This window comes from Dermacentor andersoni, chromosome 7, assembly GCF_023375885.2.
Source record: "Dermacentor andersoni chromosome 7, qqDerAnde1_hic_scaffold, whole genome shotgun sequence".
NCBI classification, from domain to species: Eukaryota; Metazoa; Arthropoda; class Arachnida; order Ixodida; family Ixodidae; genus Dermacentor; species Dermacentor andersoni.
Genome location: NC_092820.1, coordinates 123,178,386 through 123,205,112, shown reverse-complemented (window position 1 = coordinate 123,205,112; position 26,727 = coordinate 123,178,386). Strand labels below are relative to the sequence as shown.

The 26,727-nt window shown below is 45.5% G+C and overlaps 1 protein-coding gene across 2 annotated transcripts; it reads right to left on the bottom strand.

The window, feature by feature from the left end:
• Nucleotides 1-28: 28 nt before the first annotated feature.
• On the bottom strand, nt 29-26,114 carry LOC126534672 (uncharacterized). 2 transcript variants are annotated; one of them, XM_055072475.2, is made up of 9 exons: nt 26,024-26,114; nt 25,137-25,244; nt 23,561-23,727; nt 17,475-17,572; nt 14,693-14,906; nt 12,867-13,043; nt 2,376-2,473; nt 905-1,133; nt 29-202 (listed from the first exon to the last, which is right to left on the bottom strand). In XM_055072475.2, the coding sequence occupies exons 3-9, from the start codon at nt 23,657-23,659 to the stop codon at nt 176-178; spliced, it is 942 nt and encodes a 313-aa protein (XP_054928450.1). In that variant the 5' UTR covers nt 23,660-23,727; nt 25,137-25,244; nt 26,024-26,114; the 3' UTR covers nt 29-175. The 2 variants fall into 2 exon arrangements, with proteins under 2 accessions (XP_054928450.1, XP_054928449.1); XM_055072474.1 differs by lacking the exon at nt 29-202 and having other exon boundaries at nt 209-1,133.
• Nucleotides 26,115-26,727: the final 613 nt, after the last annotated feature.

The following is a 26,727-nucleotide window of genomic DNA, read 5'->3' as shown; positions in this document are numbered from 1 at the left end:
AAAGAAGGAAAGGGATCGAGGAAGAGAACACCTTTTGAGGAGTAATCGTTTATTGAACACCGTTCGTTCTCTTCCCCGGAGGCGCGGAGGTTGAAAGTAAACGTGCATATACAGGTGAGCTACACGTCTCCAGCGTCTGAACGGTCCAGTGTGCGTTCCAGCCCCTGCACTTGTCTCACACGGCTGATGAAAGGCCGGTGTACTGCGAACGAGAAGGAGCTCGCATCAGAGAAGGCGAGGTGATAAGACGTGGCGAAAAAAATAACTTTTAGAGGTGCGCTCTCAGTTTCAGGATTTCTTAACTATAAGATCGATCCATCTGCCAACAAAATAATAGGCCCTCCTGTAGTTACTCGCTCAATGCTCGATCATCATCATCATCATCATTACTTGGGGCGATAAATTGAAACGATATTGCGGCGGGGCTATGATTGCGCGGCATAAATATTCCCATAGAACGCTCTATACGTGCTAAACAGTACAAAAAAAATATATTGTTGCGGTACGAAACAATATATACGAAACGATGCCTACAAAGGCGAAAATACGGCGCCAAGTGGACGCGCGCGGCTTGTGGGCTGAAACTTACATTCCTCGCGAGGCGCAACAAACAAACGCAAGGCGCGAGCTATCGCGGGCCGGCAAGTGTGTGTAGTACGTGTAGTTTGGTCTTTAGATTAGGGTTACCAAGCTTTGGGGTTCGCAAATCGCCGGGCTTACAAAAAAAAAAAAAAAAGAAACGCACAGAGCCTAGACTGGAGTTTGCGTCTTCAAACGCTTGTAAGTACCGTAATCTAAAATTATCGTATAACACTTTATCACACACACACAAAAAAAAGAAATAGAGAAAAACAAGACGACGAAGCGTCGAAGAAGGAGGAAGGCGCCTCCGTGCGGCACTCACGATTTCCACGGTGTGCGTCTGCAGGTTTCGGCTGACCGTGATCTCCTTGAGGGTCGGGTCGGCCGCCGACCTCGTCAAGGGCACGACGACCGGCGACTCCGGCTCGGGCGCGCCGAGCAGCGAGATGGCCATCTTGTCAAAGTGGAATAGAATGACGACCGTCATGTCCTTGTTCCTCTGCAAGCCCTCCAGCGTGGCCGCGAGCTGGCCGCCGTAGAGCACTCTGATCCTGCCGGCGACGGGGTCGCCGAGAAAAAAAAAAAAAGGAATTCGGATCGCACGGAAAACACGAAACAAAACAAAGAAGCGAACAAAAAAAATTGTACGGACCCGACGCAAATCTTGGAATATATATATATATATATATATATATATATATATATATATATATATATAAATTGTTACGTGTAGCTGAAGCCCAATGCTGTATACAATTTATTTACAGGGAAGCTAACGGAAGGCCAAGATGGCGACGCTATATCAAGCCGGCCTTCCGTGAGCCTTCCGTTAGCTATATATATATATATATATATATATATATATATATAATAAGTGAAGCTTTCGTTTAAGTGGTTAATCGAGCGCTGCTGGTCTGCCAATTTCCTTCTTGCGTATTTCATTCAGGAAAGTGGCGCGTATCTGTATTCTTTCATACGGGAAAGCGGCGAGCATTTCAGTCTTTCATTCAGGAAACTGGAACGACAGCGAATCTTTACAGGGATTTCGGCGGCGCCTATTTCCAAATTGGCATGGTATGATGAACTTTGTTCAGGTAGCGAAGATCAACCCTTAGGTTGACGCAAACGGCTCCCAAGTTGGGACAGTAAGGTTTAACGTTACCGCCGTATCGTGGGCCTTCTGGACGGCCTGTGGTTGATCTAAAGGAACTCTACTGTGAGCGGCTCTTCACCACCCGTGTCCTTCCTTGTCACAGTCTGTGGAAGACACAGGACACTGCCAAAGCAAACGGTCCAGAGTAACGATGCCATTACACTTCTCGCAATTGTTTGGCACCTCTCTTTCTGGATATAGCTTGTTGATAAAGTGTCGTTCTGAAAATTCATCTCAAGTGAATACGCCTTGCAAGTTCTCCGGCTACAATTCGTAATGTGCAATATGTGCCGAGAAGTAATAGATAAGAAGCTAATTATAATCCTTGTTTCATTAACTGAATACGTATTTCGATTTCTTGCGCAACTGATATCCGCATCTCAGAATAATCCAACTCACGGACTATAAGTACGTTTTCTGCAACAGGCAGGCAATCGTTAAAAATTCTGTAAGACCTAAAAATAATAACCGCGTATGTACTGTAACATTAAAAAAAATTAATTGCCCGTGCCAGTTTGTTATTTAAGAGGGAACTATACAGTCACTGGCGTCGAGCAGTTTTTTTTTCGTGTACTTCGGAAACAACACGCACTGAGTGTTTAAACCGATCCATTGATTAATCGATTGAAGCAGTCCTTACTCTCCCGTGCGACTTTCGCGCATAATGCACTTCCCGGTGAACCGCACGACACCGCCGGCGCCTATGACGTACTGCGGGGGAAGTGTGTAGCTGTGGTTCTGCAAAGAAAAAGAGGCGAACACGTCGATGAGAGCAGCGACAGCGCAACAGCTCGGTACACTAAAGATCACCACGGACCGAGGCCTAACGGCGGCATGTAGGCAGTCCTTTTGCAACGCCAAAGACATCTGAAGGCAGCATTGAAAGGGTACCGTGCTAGCACACTTAGAATACCCTTTTCCAACGTCCATGACATCTGGAGGCAACATTGAAAGGGTACGGTGCTAGCACACTTAGAATACCCTTTTCCAACGTCCAAGACATTTGGAGGCAACATTGAAAGGGTACGGTGCTAACACACTTAGAACACCTTTTTCCAACCTCCAAGACATCTGGAGGCAACATTGAAAGGGTACGGTGCTAGCACACTTAGAATGCCCTTTTCCAACGTCCAAGACATCGGGAGGCAACATTGAAAGGGTACGGTGCTAACACACTTAGAACACCTTTTTCCAACGTCCAAGACATCTGGAGGCAACATTAAAAGGGTACGGTGCTAGCACACTTAGAATACTCTTTTCCAACGTCCAAAACATCTGGAGGCAACATTGAAATGTATACGGTGCTAGCACACTTAGAATAACTTACACATGCGCGCGTTAGTACCGCCGCGTTAATTATTATTTTTTTTTTCTTCGCGCCCTTGATCACGCGCGGTCCTTGAGTATACGCACAGTTGCGAAAACACGATAGACGTGTGGTTCGGTACGCCGCTTCGCCGAAGAGGATGGGTAGCGCAGTGACTCAAGGTACCTGACTTTGGCTCAAGAAATCGCATGTTTCGAAAATCACTGTCATTGGATTCTTCTTCCTTGAGTTATATATCTTTTGTAATCTTATTTTATTTCATTAATTTTATTTTTTGTTTTGTTTTGTTTTATGCGACGTTTTCCTTTGTGCAGTGAAAGCCAAACGAGTCAGCGGCGGTTTTCCCGAGTGAGTGGACGTAGAAATGGTTGTGCAATTAAATTGGGGACAGTGTGCTTACAGAGAAGTGTCACCACCGCTTTTCGTTCCACGTTCCTTTCAAGTGCAGACAATTGCAGCTGCGGAAACCACAGTGGCCAACAAGGTAAAAAAATTGATGGCGGTCTCACTGGCGCTGAGGCACATGTTTGGAGGAAAGAAGCATGGCTTCCGAGATGGAGCGGCGCACGCGACAGATTTTAGTACTCAATCTTGGAGCCGATGGAAGAAGCTATCTCGTACCGAGCGTTATACAGAAGTAAGTAACAACCAATTGGCCCAAGTTGCGTTTCTTCCAATGGGTTTCCGAAATTTAGCGAGGGTTTTCTTTTGGGCAATGCCACTTGCATTAGCGTAAGCGCATGACTCAGAAACGAATCGAACCAGTTGTAATGGAATTTAGCTGTGAGCCCAGTGTCGGAAATCAAACTAGCGGCGCTTTGGCCAGGCCGAACGTTTCAAATCTGAAACGAGTGCTATTTGCAGTCGCTTCTAAATCTCTTGCGAGCAAATTGACAGCTCACCGCGCTGAATGAGGAAACAGCATCTTCTCCTTACAGCGCTACACTAAAGCTTGCTATCAAAACGATATGTCGCCTCGGGGCATAACATGTGTCAAGATCAACTTTCGGACCTTCCGATCTGCAGTTGTAATTCCTGTCACCGTTGCCTGCGGACAAAAGTACATTAGCGAGATTATTCCTGCTGCTTAAGGCATTAGTAACGCAAATGCTGGGGCAGAGGACTGAACTAACCAACAGAATGAAGCTTAAGCGTACACATCACTAATTGATGAAAGCGCCTGCCTAAACAAAGTGCATTCCGTGATTCGAGACGCCAGCAACACGTTTAAGGAAGCAATGGTCTACTCTCCGGGAACACAGAAGTCGTATCGAGTGAACTGTTTCGAACAAGCGACCATATAGTGTCAGTCATCTTTTTTTCCCCCAATACGCAATTTTCTTATTTATGTCGCTCTCCGTTGCGCGTCGTCTGCTACTTTCGGGAAACTATGAAATGAAGAGTTGCCGTCTGTCCGCCGCGATATGACCGTGATGGCAAACAGCAAAATTCTTTCGATATCCGTCTTTTTTTTTTACTTGTTCACAGCGGTATCACGACGTTTTAATAACTACGAAGCAACGTTGCAGTGCACGCCGTAATGTGAGAACTTGCGGCTGAACCTAGAGCAGCTGGTTCTCGGCGCGGCCGCTAGAGGGCTGGCATTTAGTTGGAGCACGACGGTCGTGAGTGCGTGCGTCTATTTGTCGTACAAAAATCCCTCACGTGACCTGATCCTAGGTGCCTAGGGACAGCATCATTTAGGGATTTTTGAGAAGGCGCGATGCTGGCGCCGAGCGACGCCGTGGCGAGTTCGTCCTCGGCGTGATCGTTCTCTGGACCGCGCGTTGTTCAACATTGGCCATGTAATCGTGCGTGCGTTGCTTATGTGTTGGTTGTAGGTTCTGTGTTACTTGGCGGAAAGGCGTGAGTAGTGGCGGTGCGGCAATGTGGCTTTGGCCTCGATGAGCTCTGGCACTACAGAATCTGCGTTGTGTGACCCGTGCTTTCTTGAGAACCCGGCGGTGGTGACAATTGAAATATCGAAGTGGCCTAGCGCCTCGGCAGCGAAGTTCTGCGAACCGCGATGTGGCGTCGCTGTGTCCGACTTTGCTTAACGGACATCGAGGGATGTGCTGCTCGCTGCAAGTCATGTGAATGCAACTGCGTCGAGCGCCCACTGTTCAGCGCTGAATGTGTGTTTGGTGTGCTGTGCTTGAAACGAGTGGTGCAGCCGTGCAGCGGGGGTGGCGGAGGAGCAGAGTGGCTTAGGATTTGCGCGTTCACAGACATGTGCTCCCGTCTTGGTCTCATTAGCGGCTGTCGCGGGATTGTGGTGTGCTAGCTCCTTGGCTAGTATGAAGTTTACGACGCTAACACACAGCATGTTCACGTTTTTCCGCGCTATATGTCATTTGCATGACGGCCGAGGTGAAAACGAGACATATAAAATTACTTTCTATTGTGGAAGTTCTGGAAGTCTTATTACGCAAGGAGTGCGAACGTAAACATAAACACATATGTGTGTCTAAAATTTTGAATTACCTATAATACCCTTTACGACTGATAAGTGGGCTACACGGCCTGTGTGAATCAGCTACCGTATGTTGCGACACTCTTAGGTGTGGTAGACTGATGCATGGTGCGCGTTTATTTCTGTACGGTTGTAAAAACCATTTGTTTATTCACTCAATACAAATGTACGGCTTCTTCGCCGCAGTACATTTTAGTTACGCGGTGAAGCATACTAAAAGTGGGAGGGGGCCACTATCAGCCAGCATAGTATGTCCACTTGAGGCATACTATGCTGCCATACTTGAGCATAGTATGACCTGAGAGGCGGCGGGTTCGCGAGCGTATGATTAAAGAACTCTTATTATGTCCAGTGACAGTGGCCCCTCTTCACTTTTAGTATGCTTCACCGTACATTGCTTAGGCTTCACCGCGAAATATTAGTGTATTGCGAGAAAGATAATCCTAAAAAGCCTAATTATGCAAAGTTTCTATTGTAGCTTGCTACACCGCAATACAGGGGTGAAAATTAGCGTCATGCAGTAAAGCATACTAAGAGTGGAAAGGGCACATAGGTTTACACTGTGCTCATTATTTTCAATTGTGACCTAATTTGCAAGTGCATCTGTGCTCGTGGTAAGCTTCATTGACAATTCTTTGTACATCACAAATTCATATTGCAGGGAAGCTTACTAAAGCACATTCGCCATTATGGTACGTGTTATTCACCTTCAATGCAGGAGCACAATGCGGATTCTTGCCCCTGCTTTTTGCTGGACTGCACATGCTCATTGAGAATTGATTCATTGTTCATAAGTGCACTGGTATTTTACTCTAAACTGGAGGGCTCAAGTTAATATGGAAGCACAATTTTTATTAAAGGGACAAGATGTTGCCGAGATGGTTGCAGCACAGCTTTTTTTTTTCTTCCAGGCACCTTTTCTACTTGAAGCTTCCATTGCAGTGTTTCGAACCTCTTTGAACCATCACATAGTGTATATAAAAATTGGACACTGATTGGGAATATCACCCAAGTTCATGCCTATATATAGTAAAAAGATGTAGCACGACCAGACAAAATAAAAGAAGGGGGTGGGCTGTAGCAATACTAAGTGTTAAATGGTGCTTTATCCTTTCCCTTGAGTTTTCTTTCTGTTTTTGTGCTTTTTATGGATCCTCCGCAGTAACCATGCGAGTGCTGAGCTTGAGCTTGTTGGTTTCAAGTCTCATGGTTGTTACTAACAGAACAGTGTGATAAATGAACAAGGGCTTGGAGGCATCGGTTCACCTTGCTTGCCTCATGGTGCTACTTCATAAGCACCGTGAGCATCCAGGCCAACTAGGAAGGGAGGTTTGTTGCAATTGCTTCTGAACTTTATTGCCACCAAACCAACAGTGCTCTCAATGAGAGCTTTTGGACAGTAGAATGCTTGCACCCAGCAAAGTCTTAAGAAGGAAGCATTCAGGATGTGCAAAATGGGCTTTTGAAGCTGGGAGCGTTACTGAAGGGGCTTTGCCCATCTGCCCTCTTTATGGATACACAAAGATGATTTCCTCTTTAAGAGGGATTGTTTCAGAGGTTGTTACATGGCAACAGTGTTGGGTGTTTAGTAGCTTGTCTTTGCCCACTGTTAATAACCTGTTCCTTCTCCAGTGCCCCTGTGAAGTGCCTACTTTTTGGACACAATGTGCTCTCCATGCATGCATGCATTTTTAGCTTGTAAAGACGTCTATTAACCCCTTGCCTCAAGCTGGTCCTTGCTGATGTCACCCAAGAAGGCATTGGAGAGTATGGCAATGTACACTTACAAAACACTGTTGATACCAGTGAAACCAAATTAATGGAGCTGCTGTTCTTTTTTTTGTCCACTCCATCCTGGTTAGTTACAATAAGCAATGTCCGAACAGAAGGCATATGTAGTTGGTCGTGCATAGCCTGCGCACTAAGACTTGTTGGCATGTTATGACCTTAGCAGTGTTTATATGTAAAAACCTTCTGATGTGTTGATGACTCCCTTTTCCTTATCATACTTTGCCTGATGGAGCCAGCAAGTGGGTCAACCAGATGTTCAACAGGCTTCCCACTAGTTTTCCCAGAGTCTCCTTTACCAGGGTGCTGCTCATAGATATCTGTTTTCTTGACCTTGCACTGCACTTCAACCATGGCCACACCTGCTAAACCTATAGCATGCGATCAAAAAAGTGCTATACATCATGTTGCTCCAAACTCGTGACATGTGCTACAAGGCCTTGAGGAACACCCTAATTTATTTACGCCCTCATCATACTGTACGAAGCTTCGCATGATAAGTGCAACAATTAACATCTGCTGGTTTTTCAGTGTTATTCCTGTCCAGCTTGCTGAAAGCTATCCTGAGTGTTTCAAAAGCAAACGACCGCTGCTGGACAAGAAGTGCTTAAAACAAGGGTCGCTATAACCACATATGTAACACGAAATGAAGGCCACTGAGTATACAGGCGGTTTACTTCATATCCGAGAAGCTTGGTTCTCCCTTTGCTAGTGAGTGAACTCAACTTGCCCCGAATACATGGCCTGTGACAAACTATGTGCCAGATGCTGTGTCCCCTGCAAAGCTGAAGATGTGTATGAGATCCTGACACCCTGCAGCGGCTTCTACACTGGGCAAACAGGCTACTATAAAAACGACTGCCTTTACTAATATGCTAATAACATGAAAACAGGCAGAAATTTGGCTATTCATTGGACCCAACTGCAGGTGCAAGCCACTCTTCCACCAGATGTGTGTTGTTCACAGAAACTGGAGCTATACAAATGCAGATAAAAACAATGATGTTTGAAAGTAGTAGAGTTGAACTACATTCTGCACAAGCAGTGCTATCTGCAGCGCTGGTACCTTATAGCCACAATTCATGGCTGCACCACCATGCAAAGGCACTATTCTTGAATTATTAACTTCTATTATATTTATGGTGGCCATATATGCAATTACATATCCACATTGTGTGCAATATGGTTAAATGTCAATTATGATAACCATTCCTAATCTGAAATGCAACAAAAGAGCAAATATAGGCAACAAATTGCAATTCAAAGACACAAAAGACAAACAGTGCACAGGATAAGTGATAGACTTCCTTTCATTGAAGAAGAAACGCGACATGTGTCATGCCACCACCAGTGGGTAGCAATCTTTCAAGCTTGGGTGACAGAGGCAAAACTTAGCAAAATGCTACAATCACGCTGTAAAACGGCCTTGGACACAAAAAACCGACATCATATTGTACAGAATGAAAGGGCAAGACTCCATCTAAGAACAGTCTATGGTACCACATACTTGAAATGGTGTAAAATATGTTGACATGCCCTACCCATAAAGAAAAAGCAACAAACACAGAAAGCACGCCTTAAAATGCAATGTGAAGAGTCTGAAACCAAGAAAAAACAACCCGAAAAAGGTTTCGCTAAGTCTTTCAACGATTAAAATTGTCAAACTGTATCATCACTTCTTAATGAACCTGCACAGCTGAAAAGGAAGGAAGGAAAGCTCAATAGCAGGGCTGCAGAAAATGTCACCGAATAAATATACTTTGCTTACCAACGATACCCGTGGTTTAGTTGTGGTCTGTGTATAAACTAATTGTGTATAAACTTTTCTTGTTTAGAATGGTTTAGCGGATAGAGAAAAAATGACCATAAGAACACCAGGTGTATGCATAGTCTACGCACAAAAAGCCACTGCTTTCTTACTTTATTTTCTCTGTACTACTATTCATGAGTATTTAAGTGCCTTAATAGCACTGCTAACATCCTACTGCAAAACACTAGATTGGGCAAGTTGTGGCATAAAGAAAATTGCAGTTTCACTCATAATGTGAAACAATGATGCAGTAGCTGGTGAAATATGCGCAGGAAGCTTACTTCATGCAGTGTTTGTTGAAGTGAACACTTGCCAATGCAAGTCGGTAATCTCCTTAAAAAAGTAAAATAAGTAAGAGTCGTATTTATATGTGGGAGTTGTGCCTCAGTGTTGAAGTGGAAATACTTGGCTTTTCTTCCTCCTCTTTCATATCCGGACTTAGCCACTGATCCACACCAAAACAACCCTTTAGCTTCTTACTGCTGAATTCGTTTTGGTTTTCTCAAATCTATATTTGGGCTACCCATTGCTAGGCCTCTCACTTTGCTTGAGGAAAACAAGACACCAACAGCTCCATCCAGTAAATCTGAGAAGCCAAGCACTAGAAGAAGATTAATGAAGCAGATGCACTCAATCATTTTCATCACATGCAAGAAGAAAACTTAACATAGGACTGCCTTCACAAGTGGGAAGGTCATGTGTAAGAACTTGAAGGTGTGGATGCCAGCTCTATATACAGTACGCAGACATTGAGCAGGTGTTAGCCAATCTAGGCACCTGTTGGCTAGATCACGCTCTCCGGTATCAGTATTCACCACGATTGTACCTTCAGCAGAGTGGCTGAAATGTAGAATTGTGGACTGCCACTCTTTTGATCGTATGTTTGAATCCTCGCAGCACAATGAGAACTTTATTTGCAATATTCTAGCAAGAAATTCGGGAATTCCAGTGACAACACCAGTAGACATCGGAACAACCAGGGGAGTTAGCCCATAGCAGCTATTGCTGTAAAAAAGAAGACTGGCATAAGCACAAGAATTGAGATGGGCATACTACATGCCTTTGTTCTGGTAGTGGTCCACTACTTTGGTGCTACAGTTAATGATCTCCACTGTCACTGGACATAATAAGACTTCTTAAATTATACACTCGCGCACCCGCCGCCTCTGAGGTCGCCTAAGTGGACATACTATGCTGGCTGATAGCGGCCCCCTCCCACTTTTAGTATGCTTCGCCGCACAACTAAGCCGTACTGCGGCGAAGAAGCCGTACATTTGTATTGAGTGAATAAACAAATGGTTTTTACAACAGTACAGAAATAAACGCGCACCATGCATCATTCTACCACTCGAAAGAGCGTCGCAACATACGGTAGCTGATTCACACAGGCCGTGTAGCCCACTTATCAGTCGTAAAGGGCATTATGGGTAATTCAAAATTTCAGACACACATATGTGTTTATGTTTACGTTCGCACTCCTTGCGTAATAAGACTCCCAGAACTTCCACAACAGAAAGTAATTTACAACACACAAACGCAAAGAACACTATATGTCTCGTTTTCAACTCGGCCGTCATGCAAATGACATATAGCGCGGAAAAGCGTGAACATGCTGTGTGTTAGCGTCGTAAACTTCATACTAGGCAAGGAGCTAGCACACCACAATCCCGCGACAGCCACTAATGAGACCAAGACGGGAGCACATGTCTGTGAACGCGCAAACCCTAAGCCACTCTGCTCCTCCGCCACCCCCGCTGCATCAATCGTTTCATGCACAGCACACCAAACACACATTCAGCGCTGAACAGTGGGCGGTCGACGCAGTTGCATTTACATGACTTGCAGCGAGCAGCACATGCCTCGATGTCCGTTAAGCAAAGTCGGACACGGCGACGCCACATCGCGGTTCGGAGAACTTCGCTGCCGAGGCGTTAGGCCACTTCGATATGGTGGCTAGATAACTTCGATATTTCAATTGTCACCACCGCCGGGTTCTCAAGAAAGCACGGGTCACACAACGCAGATTCTCTAGTGCCAGAGCTCATCGAGGCCAAAGCCGCATTGCCGCACCGCCACTACTCACGGCTTTCCGCTAAGTAACACAGAACCTACAACCAACACACAAGCAACGCACGTACGATTACATGAGCAATGTTGAACAACGCGCGGTCCAGAGTACGATCACGCGGAGGACGAACACGCCACGGCGTCGCTCGGCGCCAGCATCGCGCCTTCTCAAAAATCCCTAAATGATGCTGTCCCTAGGCATCTAGGATCAGGTCACGTGAGGGATTTTTGTACGACAAATAGACGCACGCGTCGTGAGTTGGAGTAGCGAATAGGCTTAGGGAGCCAGAGTTGCGTGACTGACTGAACTCGCCGCTCGCGCCGCTATTCGCCAAACGTAATGAATGACGCCGAAGGCATCCTCCTTTGCAGGAATGCCAACTTCACGGTCGTGCCGTTGGCGCTGAATCAGGCCGCACCGCACTGTTCTCAGTCGGTAGGTGTGATGTGTCACGTGTGCCCGCTAGGCGCTGAGACTGGCCGCATCCCCATTTCGCATTCTGGTCAACTTGTAGGAAAGCGGGATAGTACGTGTTTTTTGACCCTGCCGTCTCCGTTGGTGTTGCTTCGCTGTTGCGACATTTTTAAAGATGGGTGGGTGCTTTGCAGTGCCCCTGAGTCGCGGACATGACTGGGTGCTGTAGGAAATCGGGTCACTCTACATAATCAAACGATTGTGATTATTTCCCCATGATGTTACTTATTATTTCCCACGCTAGTTAAGCCGCGCGAGCAAAGTAGCATGCCGCAGGTAGGAGCATGAAGAAAATACAATTTAGCGGCGCTGTGAGCATCCCTTAGATGCAAAACAATCCATCTATAACGACCCGGCTTGAAGCCATGCTTGAAGCCATAATTTACTAATCGGGTGCTTACTTTGCTCGCGTCACATTGTGATGAGGGTAAAGAACAAGGCAATGCCCCAACTCGGTCAGAAATTTATTGCCGACGTCAGACGGCCACATTCCAACGCGATCGCACCCGATCCGGATCGAAATTCCGGATCACGACTGCTGCTTGTATATAGGTACATACATGGCACATATCCCTCATGGACCCTGAAATACCAACTGCAGAGGGGGACCGATTACCGAAGCGCCACCGGCTAGGCAGGCAGCTCGAATTCCCATATCGAATATAATTCAGCAAAGCCTGTATCTGTGTTCAAACTCAGTTATTTCCTCCTCAGTTTCTTTGAAAGAGGCTCTTTCATTTCTAGAAAATTCGCGAAACGAAAATGTATACTGCTGACTGTCTACAAAAATTTGTTTCTCACTAGTACAATAAACATGTAGGACCCATTACACCAAAAGCGGTGTTACTCGCAGCTCTGAGGTGCCATGTCGCAGTATCTTCCCGAATGCATAACCTACACCTCTGCATTTGTCGTGATAACCTGCACTTGTCATCGTTTCTTTATTTCCTTATTCCTCATCGTAAATTATGTATATAGTCTCTATTGCCCACCTGCTGCAATGCTTCGATGCAGCTGTATATATATATTAAAGTCTTCTATTACAGTCTTTGACCTCGGTACATCCTCCTGTATAACATTCCCTTGTACTGTATTTTGTCTAATAATAATAAGAAACATCATTCATTCATTCATTCATTCATTCATTCATTCAATGAACAAGAGATATTGTACACGTAGTCGAATACATACCAGTTCTGTCAGGGTCATTTGTTTAGGAGAGGTGTGGTGTGCTTCGTAAACTATAAAGCCGTGCATCTTCTTGGATGTGTCGCCTATAAACTCCTCACCGGGGACCAGGCGCGCACAGTCCTTGAGCATGGTCGCAGCGGGACTTGAAGCGACAGTGGGCGTCCCGTCCAGGTACACCTGCAATGGCGGAACGCCCGGAAGACGCGAGCACGGGGGAGTTAAGAGATGGCTCGCGTTTTGCACGACCCTGCCAGGGCACACAATGTCTCCCCTCCCCCTCCCCCCTCCCATACACCTGGGGCCTAATTCACGAACCTTTTCGTTCGTGTAAGTTCTCGATGCCATCAGTCGGTCGCCTTTCAGTGTCAGGATTGGCTGGAATTTCGTTTGCGAACGATTCTAGCGCGTAAGAGCTTTTTTTTTGTGTGAGTGTGTGAGTGAATGCGGCCCCTGGTTGGTATAAGCACCTTGCGTAAAGCCCATAGTGAGCAGCTGTTCACAGTGACATCTCCGATCGATTATTACGAGGCAAAAAAAAAAAAGAGTCCGAGACATGAAAAAAGAAGTACAAGTGCGCGTGATCCGCAGGACTCGGCATGCTTACGACAGCGATCGAAAGTGCGAAAATTCCTCAGCTGCGAGTCGGTAATGCTCGGTGCGTAATAGGCAGGCAGATGAGATGAAGCATATGGGTCGTTGTCGTTTTCACTATATATATATATATATATATATATATATATATATATATATATATAGAGAGAGAGAGAGAGAGAGAGAGAGATGCGTGCGTGTGTGTGTGTGTGAGTGAGTGAGTGTGTGTGTGTGTGTGTGTGTGTGTGTGTGTGTGTGTGTGTGTGTGTGTGTGTGTGTGTGTGTGTGTGTGTGTGTGTGTGTGCGTGTGTGGGCGTGCGCGCGTGTGTGTTTGTGTGTGTGTGCGGTTTTAAATAGACATATGATAGCTCTTATACACTTCGGGTTGCAGTATTACGCAACTAGTTTGAAGAGCAGTAGCTGTTAACACAATGATACAATGAAGCGTAATATGGAAACAAGATATTTAAACAAGAAAACAAGACATTTAAAAAAAGCAAGATAATCGAGTTACGATAAGAACTAGTGAACACTTGAATAAGTGTAGTGTTTGTAAGGACGTGTGACGAAATCTCGGCGGACAGATAAAACCCCCAGCACAACGTGTTCGGCTTGATGCCTCTCTAAAGTTACGGAGTGCATTGCGAACCGCCCCGTGGCTGCAGCAAAACTGCACGGCTCCAAGCGATAATAAATTTGGAATAGTCAGTGAGAACGCAAGATAGAGAAACTTTCAAGAAATTCAAGGTTTACATTGAATTGTACTGTCCGCGGAAAGATACGTCTATGATGTGTGTCTACGCTTGTTATGTTGTCAAATGTTCGCGCAGTATGTTATGTATGGGTAAACTTACGGTATGTGCACTCGTCTGTGGAACTGCGAACTTCTTTGCGCGTTCTCGGAAACATACGAATCGCATGTGCTTACATACGGAATGCACGTTCATCTTTGGTGGGTCCGTAGACCCACGTCCTTCTGTCACGTTGCCGACAGACTGTCTTCTGCGATTTTTTTTTGTACCCCATTTTGTTAGAAATTCTGTCGAGACCCACGTGTAGTAGCCGGTGCCACCTAAAGGCGTCAGTCTCTCCTACTACATCGTGTCAATAACAAAAAGGGTAAGATTCTGCGAAATCAAGTTGATGCAGAAGCAGAAAGAAGTTTTTTAACTAGATTTTTCTTTCTCTCTTCCTTTTCCTCAATCTCGGCAATCAGAGTGAAGAATCGTATGTACCTGGATTTTGTTACTGGAATTCCACTCCAGCTGGATGACGTAAATTTTTCTGCTAATGGTGATGGGCTTCTTCAGAGTCAGGTCGTAACGGTGATGGTTGTTGTGCTGCAGATACCTGCTACCCACGTACAGCTTGCTGTCTTGCGGATCCTGGCGCACGTAGAAGTATTTGTTGCTGTCCTCGACCGTCTCGTAGCAAAGCTCCATGAATTTGCTGCAAAGAGCGAAAAATTACGTAGCTGGCCTCTTTTGAGTAATTTTCCCAAGCCTGCGAAATCTATTGGGGCGCCTTTATTTACTAATCCGCGTGTCATTTCATAGGAAAATTTAGAACACTGGGACGGTAGGACCCAGATTTTTTATTTAGGCGATTGATTTTTTTTAAAATGAATGTTGTTGGAAGTCGGAAAACTAAAAACGACAAAAAGGAGAACTATCAAGTCTGCAACTATATCAAAAGCAAAAAAAAAATATATGACAATATTGTAAACTGCGCGTAATAATACATCTATACGCGGACAAAATCCACTTATAGTACACCACTCTGAAACGCTCCACTAATTTTGAAGGTGGTCGTTTGCAAAACTTGGGTAAACATTGCGACAATTTCGCGTAAGCTATAAATTCATATATCAAATTTGTTCCCTCGAGATGCTCTAACAGATTCGGTTTACGGAACTGCAGTCTCTGTTTTGGGGTCAAGGTACATAGGTGAGCACTTCGTGCTTCTATTTGTTCTTTTTTGTTTGTTTGTTTGAGACTTACCACTTTTCCAAAATTTTCCACAAGTATTCCAGGCGTAAATCAAGATTTTGTTCATTAGAGTCTACAAGAATTTAACTTTCACTCGTAAATGCAACGCATTCAATTAAAATCGGTTCAAGGGCTGTCTCGTAAAAGCAGTTCTGCGTTTTTTACTTGTATTTCAGTAAGACTGCATCGGCGTTGGCGCCGAGCTAAAGCTTCCTGTTTAGAGGAATACAGCGTAAATGCAACTGAATATTGCTGTTCTTTTTCATTAAAGACAACTAGGTTTTCCTTAATTGTGAGCATGCCTAAGCTACGTTTCTATAAGGGAAGCGAGGCACGATCACTTGCGCTGTTTACAACCCCATAACTAACCTGATACAACCCCACAACTAACAGCTTTAAATAATTTTTCTTTCGCAGAACAGTAAGTGAGAGGAACAAACTACCACCAGCCCTAACACTGAGCATTTAAATAATTGATCTTATTTATTTATAATACAGCTGTATGTTCCCTTGTTGGTCGTTTCATTATGGTGTCGGCACGTACTAATGTTGTTAACAGCGTTTGTATTGGCCAGTGTTTGTTTATCGTATATCTATGTTTGCTTTCTACATCAATGATGTTTCTACTATTGGACGACTTACTTCCCGTACAATCGCATTGTCTGTGTTCATAACTCAGATTTTTGTTATGCGAAAGCATCAAATGGCCCATTGAGCGAAAAAGCCAGTGGTGTCTGTAGCAGCGAAAAGGCACCTAAATTCCCATTGGATGCGAGGCCACGTCACGAACGGGCCTCGACGGAGCACAGCGGATGAATCGGAACACCTGTCGAGGCGATAGCGCGCCAGGTGCTGCATTGCCGCGACGCCACGTCACCAGCCCACCTCGACGTAGCAGGCCCGGTGACGCGAGGCCACGTGACGACACGGGCTGTCGTCGGCGGGCCAGTCACGTGACGCTCTTGCTCGCTCTCTCGTCGCGCAGGACGGCGTCGGTGGCATGCGGCGTTGGCACCGCAGCCTGCTGCCGCTGCTTGCTGGCTCGTGCAGTACGTGCCGCTGTGCATACATTACTCGCAGCGCAAAACTCGAAGGACCACGCAGCGGCATTCAAGTGGAGATCAGTGCTTTCGCATTCACAACTCGTAAGAAGTGCTTAGGTGTCCGCTGATTTTTTTTTATCTTTGTTAAATTGCCCCTCTTTCTGGGCCTATCAAGGACTGCTGTCTTCTGTAAACAAACAAATAAATAAATAAATTCATTGTATCCGATACAAGTAATCCTCTAATGAAGCAAAAAGGAACCCAGGGATCCGATTTTCGTTACTCCCAATCGCACAAAGCCAACAATGAAACCGCTATGCTTTCCTTGGTTTCATTGTCTGCGGATTTCATGTGGTTGTAAATAATCCTTTACTGTCTTCTTTCTCCATTTCAAATACTTTTCGCCCCGGTATCTTGAACCTAGCTGTAGAACTTTAAAGTATGTATTTGCCCATGCCTGGTACTTGGTAATAAGTTAGAAGTTCCTGTTGCGTGAATACAATATAAACCCTGCAAGGCCGCTTCATATGAGATTTTGCAGCGCATCTCTTCTGGAATTAGCAAGCCAATGAAAAGATGCACCGACTTCAGAAGCACCGTGTCTATCAAGTTCTTTCTTTTATGTTGCGATATTTTCCATACAGTCACCTGATCAAAGATTTTTCTTCCCTTGAATGCCTGAAGATATCGTCGATAGTCTTAAGCGACATACACAATTTGGCAATCATATGGCTGTGTTCGCAATGAAGTGAAACGTTCTTCGCTTACTTTTGAAACCAAATTCTTTATATTCAATTCTATGTTCCAAGTCAAATTTGGATTTGTTTTGCTTTTCCTGAATTATCGAGGAATTATAAGGAATGGGAATCGAATTGAAATCTCATCTGTACTTTATTCGATTTTAATTTGTTCAGTTGAATGTCCCTAGTGGCAGAGGGCGGCAGAGTCCGATACATAGAACATGCAGAAAAGTGGATAGTGCTTACGAGGGTAAAATTTCAAGGACAACAGTGATCTTCGACTCCTTCACGCATTTATTCTTGAACTCGACTCTGAAATCCTTATCTAGCGCATTGATTGGTTCCTGCAATATAAAAACAGCAAAAAAGCACAATTCCTTGCAACGTTGGTACGTATAAACGACACGTAGCTTCTTGGAGTTTATAAAGAAAGTCTAAACCAATGGTTACGCCTTAGTTAGTGCACACTTACGCTACACGCGTGTGTAACATGGTCGAAACTCGAAGACAAAGCTCGTTAGTACGCATAACGGCGCACGGGGACGCAATGATATTTTGCGATTGGTGCGCGCGACGTTCATGCTTTTGTTCTTGCACGAGTTCCGTCGTTTCTGGGTGCGACTAGGACGTGCAAGGCACAACAGACACAAGGACGCTGAAGTAGGAAACGCATCTGTGCAAGTTGACCACCTGTGTGCGCCCCCTTACGAATGCGTGATCTGTACCACCGCCGGTTGTTGACCTAATGTTGACCGAATGTTGACCAAACATTCACCGAATGTTCACCAAATGTTCGACGAATGTTCATCGAATGTTCACCGAATGTTGTAAGAAGTCTATGCCATCATTGATAAGCCGCATGTTACTTTGAGAACATACGCTTCAGCCACAAAGTAGACAAGCGAGCAACTTCCGGGCTTGCGAAGATTGAAATCGCCGCGTACGACTAGGGGACATTTATAGGGTCTAACTGGCTCGGATACGAAAATGTTTACGCACTCCACAAACTTTTATTTAATGTCCGGCAGCAGATAGCAAAAATGTATTCATTTAGCGTGGTCACTATTAGAGACATAAGAAATATATAAATTATGGGATTTTACGTGCCAAAACCACTTTCTGATTATGAGACACGCCGTAGTGGAGGACTCCGGAAATTTTGACCACCTGGGGTTCTTTAACGTGCACCTAACTCTAAGTACACGGGTGTTTTTGCATTTCGCCCCCATCGAAATGCGGCCGCCGCGGCCGGGATTCGATCCCGCGACCTCGTGCTCAGCAGCCCAACACCAGCTGTTAGAGACAGACATCCCGGAAATTTCAAATGCATATTCACTTGAAACGATTTTTTTAATCACCAGTTTTGAGGTAAGCACCGTCAAACTTGCGGTGAAAATGCGCTGTTGCTGCATTTACCTTTCCTTTTTTTTCAACAAAACGCCTTTTTTGTGCATTGAAGCTCGAGAATTACTGGAATGCCAAAGCATTTCGTCGCAGTTTTCTGGGAACGCATATCTCGAAACTGGTCTCATTCTCTGAATTCGTTTTAAGTAGACATATATTATATCTCGATGTCGGCAGCTACAGTGCGTAAACTGTATAATGTGCGGTGAAATAATTGCTTCAAACGTTAACTGCCGCAGCTTCGTTGATGAAAAATAGATTATGTGCAACACATTTTATAAGTCACTGTTGCAGTGTCTCTATAAAACGGGCCAGCATGCTTATATTTAACTCCATTATGACGTTTTGCCGCGTGGCAACCCAAGTAGAAAAAAAAAAAACTTGTTTAGCTCGTCAAATAGCCTTTTTGATTTCTCGTGCAGATTTTACGCCTAGTGTTCTAGCATTAGAAGTAAACTTTTTTGCCGTATGCCACGGGGGGTTTCGAAAAAATTCTATTATCGATTGAAAAGAAAACAGCCAATGCACGTGCAGCCAGGGCACGTGCTTCAACTAACTCATGCGAGGCTTAAAACATCCTCTCGAGTGCCACGAGATAGCAACAAACTTTAGTATAAGTTGCTCGCTGTCCTCTTCAGCAACTCAAATATATTTTACTGTAAGCCTAACTCATTAATTAACGGTCATTATCTAAGCAACTTATAAAGTGTTCCATTAAACAAAGTTTATTCAATAGAGAACTTGCGGAAAGTATCGAGAAATGCCCAAACAATTTCTTTCCCCGAACGTACATCTGCGCGTGGTTGTAATTCTTTCCCGAGCTGCACAGAAAGCGCGCGAGATTTGAAAAAAAATAAAGTAACACGCGACTAGGTGCTTGGTGCCATTAGCGGTGATTGCGCGCGGTGACATTTAGCGCAGTTGAACGTGTTGACAACGAATGATCAATTCTGCACGGAGGACAAACGCGCGCATAAGCCGCAATCAAGAATGAGAGGCTATGGCCACACCCGCCATTTCCGATGCGTTGCCTTCCAACGCTAGAACCTTGCCGGCGTTAACGCAGTCCAACAGCAAAAACGCTGACAGAACTTCAAGAAATGTCCCCTATATGTTCGTTCGGCTCCATTTGCTTCATTGCATCAATAGATAACACATCCTTGCAAATGAGGCAGCCAGGACCGTTGCCTTCAATCGATCGCCGTTGCGCACATATGAGTTCGGTCTGCGTGTAGTACTGATAATTCGTTGATAGCATGTTCGAGGGCACAACCAGATTTATTGCACCGCTGGGTCACGTGTATAAGCACATTTATTGCACTGTTCTACGCTACCTTTATTCAACTGTTTTTTACATGTGCTTTGTAGCGCTATGTAAGAACAGTGCAACAAACTTAATTAAACACGTGACGCGACAGTGCGATGTCTGTGGCTGTCCGACCGCGGAAAAGATGCACACTGCTTCCGTGTCATCTTGCCTCGTGAGCGGCGAAAAAGATGTTTTCGCCACGTCAGGCAAACTACCTCAGACAAAAAAAAAATTGAAAACGAAAGAAAAGAATTATTGAATTGGTTTCTGACTGACCAGCGCAGCAATCGAATATTTTTACCGCACCGCTATAACAAAACGGCTGCCTTGCGATCTCGTTCCTGCACTGCTATATTAACCACCGACACTACTTTTCTGCCGCATGACCTTTGTTAAATTTCGGCGTTTCTAAAAAAAAAAAACCCAATTCTTGTGCGCTTCGCGTACGTTATACTTTAATCTTTTTATCTACAACGTATTGAACACAAACCGCCACAGCATGTTTACTTAGAGAAGCGAGCCCTCTGCCGCGTTTGGCCCTGATTACAATTAATGTGGGCCGCTGCACGCACATTCTTGATTACGTTCGCGCAGCACATCATCTGCAGACATCATTCAGTATAAAGTGATCGAAACGGCTTCACAGTGCAAGTGCGCACAAACGGACATGGCCGAAAAATTAATTTAAGTGCATGCAGAAGTACGAGGTCTCATACAGCGCCATGACTAGGGCTACCAATTTTTATAGTTTATATTGGTAGCCTGCATAGCGGTACGATTGAAACAGCCTCCCGAAGCAGCGCCAAGAAAGAATTGCTTTGAGTGCCAAAGCAAATGGTATACAAGAGTCGCTCGCGCCTGTTTGTGGTACAACTTGAGACTTGAGTGGTCAGCGGAGTTCAACTGTTCAGAGAACAGTTGCGGCTTTCGGCTTTCGATTAGTTAACGTTTGTGCTAATTTTTCGATCGCAGTTTCGGCTTAGACATCCTCGTAATTGCGAAATGATACAACCGACGGACGCCTTTGCACCAATCGATTTGAAGGATTGGTTGCGGGCCCTAATTCCCGGATTGGTTCAGTTGCGAGAAGCACACGTTTGTCATGGTGTCACGTCGAAGTGCACCGAGCGGATTGCGATCTTATTGGCGTAAAAACGCGCATCAGCGCTCTGGAAGCAGATGTGCCTGTTGTCGCAGCAAGGAAGAGCACGCGACGATCTGCTCTAGAATACGCCGACTCAGGCACATTGCACCGGAGAGAGAGACAGAGAGAGAGCCCTTTAATGGAAGGCAGAGATTTTAACCGGCGTAGAGACATCGCTGACATGTTACTGTGCGTGGGAAGGGAATTGGGGAGATAAAGAGAGAAGGAGAGGGGCATGCTGAACCGGAGAGAGAGAGAGAGAGAAAGAACCCTTTAATGAAAGGAAGAGATTTTAACCGGCGTAGAGACATCGCTGACATGTTACTGTGCGTGGGAAAGGGAATTGGGGAGATAAAGAGAGAAGGAGAGGGGCATGCTGCACCGGAGAGAGAGAGAGAGAGAAAGAACCCTTTAATGAAAGGAAGAGATTTTAACCGGCGTACAGACATCGCTGACATGTTACTGTGCGTGGGAAAGGGAATTGGGGAGATAAAGAGAGAAGGAGAGGGGCATGCTGCACCGGAGAGAGAGAGAGAGAGAGAAAGAACCCTTTAATGAAAGGAAGAGATTTTAACCGGCGTACAGACATCGCTGACATGTTACTGTGCGTGGGAAAGGGAATTGGGGAGATAAAGAGAGAAGGAGAGGGGCATGCTGCACCGGAGAGAGAGAGAGAGAGAAAGAACCCTTTAATGAAAGGAAGAGATTTTAACCGGCGTAGAGACATCGCTGACATGAGAGGCATGGCTCCACCGGAACACCACACAAATTGAGCGCTGACACGAGGGAAGCATGTGTGTAGCTAGCTATTCGTCGTGCTTATGCTCGATGCATCTTAACGTGAAGCATGCAAAAAACAAACAAGATACGTCGACGAACTTCCATAAAAACAGTGCCGGATTCGTCAAACATGTAAAATGTAAAAAAAAATATGTTGAAGGGAGAGGTCGGAGGTAGCTTTAGTCACAGCCTTTTAAAATGCAGGAAAAAAAGAGTACCACGCAGTACGTATACGTTGTCGCAAAAAAACTGGATCGGCTGTGTCTGAACCACTTCTAAACCGCCAATCCTAAAGTGAACATGATGTTATTTTTTGCGTAATTAATCTTTGTTAATGAACTAATTAAGCGGAATGTGAAAAAAATACCCTGAGAAACGCCACATCGCCGCAAGCAATGCATCACTGATTTAACCCAGCTGCGGTTTGCCGCTTCTCTTTTAATCCTTGGCTCAAATTAGATCAAATACGGGGTATCTATCTATCTATCTATCTATCTATCTATCTATCTATCTATCTATCTGTCTGTCTGTCTGTCTGTCTGTCTGTCTGTCTGTCTGTCTGTCTGTCTGTCTGTCTGTCTGTCTGTCTGTCTGTCTGTCTGTCTGTCTGTCTGTCTGTCTGTCTGTCTGTCTGTCTGTCTGTCTGTCTGTCTGTCTGTCTGTCTGTCTGTCTGTCTGTCTGTCTGTCTGTCTGTCTGTCTGTCTGTCTGTCTGTGTCTGTCTGTCTGTCTGTCTGTCTGTCTGTCTGTCTGTCTGTCTGTCTGTCTGTCTGTCTGTCTGTCTGTCTGTCTGTCTGTCTGTCTGTCTGTCTGTCTGTCTGTCTGTCTGTCTGTCTGTCTGTCTGTCTGTCTGTCTGTCTGTCTGTCTGTCTGTCTGTCTGTCTGTCTGTCTGTCCGTCTGTCCGTCCGTCCGTCCGTCCGTCCGTCCGTCCGTCCGTCCGTCCGTCCGTCCGTCCGTCCGTCCGTCCGTCCGTCCGTCCGTCCGTCCGTGTCTGTCTGTCCATTGACAGCTGCATTGATTGTTTGACCTTCAGGTACAAATCGCTGATGCACAGGTGCATGGAGGTCAACAAATGCGATGAACGCGCTTTCATTTTTTTTGTTCTATCACGCTCTTCCTTTCTTCTTCCCCCTCCCCTTCGCTCATCTTTCTTTTTCCACTCCTTGCTCTGTCAACTCCCGCTCGATGTAAGTTCCGTCAAGTTTTGTCACCGATAAAGGCACTCACATTCATCGTTGTAGTGTGAAGTTTTCCAATCAATGCAACCTTTTCTTTTCGTGCAACTTTTGCTCAGGAGTCAGCAGTTTTGGCAAACATCTTAGCATAATGGCTGCCTTCTCGCCCTGTTTGGTGCCATTAACACTTTCGGTAAATGTTCTCAGAAAGCGTTTTAGATTTCTCTCTCTCTCTTTGTGTGTGTGTCTGTGTGCGTGTGTGTGCGCGTGCGTATGTGTGTGCGTGTGTGTGTACGTGTGTGTGTGTGTGTTTGTAAGTATTTTGCTAATGTCGTTGTTTCATTTAATTTTGCAACCCTTGTGCAGAGCTTCGTCTCGGTGATGTCGATATGAAGACCCTCGATTCTGTTGTTAGGCACTCTTACAAGACCCAGAAGATTAAATATTCGATTCACTAATGGCCCGATTGGCTGGTTGACTGATAGAACGATATCTCAGCATGACGATAGGACGCACTTACGTTGAATATAAGGTGCATGCCGAACTCTTTGCGCGCTGCGGCTATGACGACCCGTTGCGCGGTGGTGATCCTTTTACCCAAGCCCGGCATCTGGGCCATCTTTCTTGGAGGTGGTGGAGAGGTGCTCTCTACAACCTGGAACTCGAGAGCGTCGACGGCTCTGGCGGCTGCCAGCGATTGCCGAGAAAAAAAATTAAAGAAAAGAACGAAAACATGACGTCATTGACCCGATTTTTTCTACGCGTCACTGCTAAGCAGCCAATTATAGTAAAGCGTTCCGGCCTCTTACGTGCCCGACATTTGTCTTCGCAATTATTTTAACGGGATTTGTAACGCGGTTCACCATTTGCGGCTGTACAATTAAAGAGGTGATAGTATGAGCGTTGTTGTAATGCAGGCATGGTTGTAAAGGCTCGAGTGAGCGATTTATTGTGATGACATTGGAAATGTTGGCAGCTGTTGTGCCACTGGATACTACAGTAACAGTATATCGTTTCATGTGCAAAGGAGGTTAACACGAGGTGATATTAAAAAAAAAGGATGCAAGTGATCCGGCAACGAAGCAAGCACATTGCGTACACAGGATTAAACAACGACAGTCAATGTAGAAACAAAGAAATAGCGATCAAATCGATCTATAACCCACACAGAATGCTGCGACATAATAATAACACTCAAAAGACATACAAAGTGTTAATATATAGATGCGGCGTCGCTTTCAACAAAGCAGGTTATCAAACCTTTCGGAGCCGAATGCTTTGATGATGCCTTACTTCGTGGCAACTTTTCTACGTGAAAAGACTGTTCCTAGAATCGGCGTCAAATCGATAAACTTGTATTATAGAGTTGTAAAGGCGTAATTGTAATGATGTCCACATGCTTGTTCTTGTCGTTTTCAGTGTGTTCCTTTTCTTGCTAACGTCATCCAATCAGCTTCATCCAGTCGCCGTCGCATTCCAATTATAGTGCGCCGGAGCGCGTCTACCACGTTACCGGACCCGTCAGACAGGTTGGCGACCCCCACCTCATGCGCCGCACGTCGGCCAACTCCCGCACTCAACGGAAAGATCTAATAGCATCATACGTGCTCCTGAGGAGCAGGCAGCTTTCGATCAACAGCGCCGAGAGCAGAACCGCGAACGAACGAGCTCGTCTGCACCATGCCGATGCTGCAGTCCGGGCACAAGAAGAGGCTCGTGCAACCGAGCGCAAGCAGCAACTGGGTAGCAAGGACCGGGAACCCTACCAAGCCGTCGTTTAATGAACCGTCGAGATTAACCGAATGATAAACACCGGGGCCGCACGTTTCATCTTCACTGGTTAACCATCTGTACGGAGTGCTTGTGCGGATATATACTGGTTAGATGCGAATGAAAAAAAAAATCTGTTGCGAGACAGCCACTCTTGTCATAGGCGTCTTTCTTCGTCCCTTGTCTGGGCGCTGAGCTTTGTTCGTAACCGTGAATCAATCCAAGCTTGCCAATTCGCAGCCATTATCACCACAACGGTATACATTTAAGCGATCGCATTGCGGTCGCTCAGGCGTATCATGTGAACCTATAGTTTATTAACTCACCTTACCGGGATTCGGCGTTGCTTTCTCGCCGAGCAGGCGTAGCTGGGGCGTCTCTCACACACCTGAGGCGCGGAGGAGGTATCAACGGAAGATAGCTGTGAAGTTAGCCTGGAAGAGCCCCGAGAGAAAGCACTTGCTTACAGTGGTGCCAGCTTACACGTCACAAACGCTGTTCTCATAGATTCGGTGCGTCCCTACGGGACATTTACCCGCGTCTAGATTGGTGGGTGCAATTGATCGTGCAGCTTCAAGGGATGCAGACGAGTTACACGTCAAGCTCTACGCTTATTTCTCAGATGGCGCTGCCGTTCCATGCGCGAGGGCGCGTTTAAGACTCACGGAATTTTTGTCGTGCTTTGATGACTTTCTCTCTTTACCGGAAAATAAAAATTAACACACGATGTCTACCTTGGTTAAAAAAAAAAGTAATTTTGACGTTTCTTACGATTCTCTACAACTCCCTAATTGAGAGCTTAGAAATTAGTCCATAATAATGAAACGTATGGCGACATTTCATTAATTACCTAATTGGAGGTTAGGAACTAACGTCCCGGTTTCTCAACTGCACTCCGAACAACGCGCATTTTGCTTATTCACGTAGAGCGATCTGTCCTTTCTTCGTCAAGCTTTCGTGCATGGTCACTGGGACGTCCTGTGGATACGCGCAACGAGGAAACGTTTGCCTCGATATAGTCGAGTGCACCCGTGAACACGCAACTTCTCCTACAAGATGTGCTACCTCCGCTGGCTAGGCTATATGTGATGGTGCGATGTTATGGGCACTAGAAGTTTTAAAGTCCGGTATACATTTACGTACAAGGCAAACTAAACCCGCGGTCCCCGAAGAAAGGTATGGGGAACCGTGCTGAAACCTATCTATTACTTACTCTTCAAGTTCCCGGAGCGAGTAGTCGTCCTCGTCGAGCGGCTCGCGGTTGCTTAGTGGAGCGACGCGCAAGGCAAGCAGCAGGGCTCGGCTGTGATGGGGCTTCACGAACTGCCACTTCTTATGTACGTTAGGCATGAAAACAATGGAGAATGAATCGATCTTACGTGGAGGTCATAAACATGCATTCACTGCCGCCGCACGCCTCAGTGTTGATCTAATGGGGCGCCCGTAAGACTGTACTGCCGGCTCGGCTCCCTTGTGCTTCGTGCCATACAAAGGCGCGCCTGCCGTCTCGACCATCTACCGTAATATCCCGTATTTAAGTGGGTAACTTGACCGGACCTCCTCAGGGACGCGCACCGTAGACTCGTATATCAAGTATGGGATGTACCAATAGCGAAACTTTCGAATCAAATATAACGAGAACATAACATGAAAACGAGCTTTTTCAAACTACGAAACGAATGCCCAGTATATGTTATTGCGTAATAATAAGCGAAACAATGTGATTGAAGACTGGGACAGCAAGGAGTGCCCTCGTATCGCTCGATATTGTTTCGCATCCTATTACACTATATCGAGCAGGAACCAACTGGCCCAGCAACGAGACACGATAGCCAATATTTCCTCCTTTCTAGAGAAAGCGAAATATAAAGTTTGCGTGACGTCCGTTTGCTAAGTAAGGGTTCATTTACATCCTTT

Excerpts from the sequence above, each read along its gene's own strand:
- LOC126534672 (XM_055072474.1), bottom strand. The coding sequence starts at position 23,659 with ATGGCCCAGATGCCGGGCTTGGGTAAAAGGATCACCACCGCGCAACGG. Across the intron at positions 2,474-12,866 it reads AAATGACCCTGACAGAACTG|AACCACAGCTACACACTTCC; the intron begins GTATGTATTCGA and ends TTTTCTTTGCAG. Across the intron at positions 1,134-2,375 it reads CGCGAAAGTCGCACGGGAGA|GATCAGAGTGCTCTACGGCG; the intron begins GTAAGGACTGCT and ends CGTCGCCGGCAG.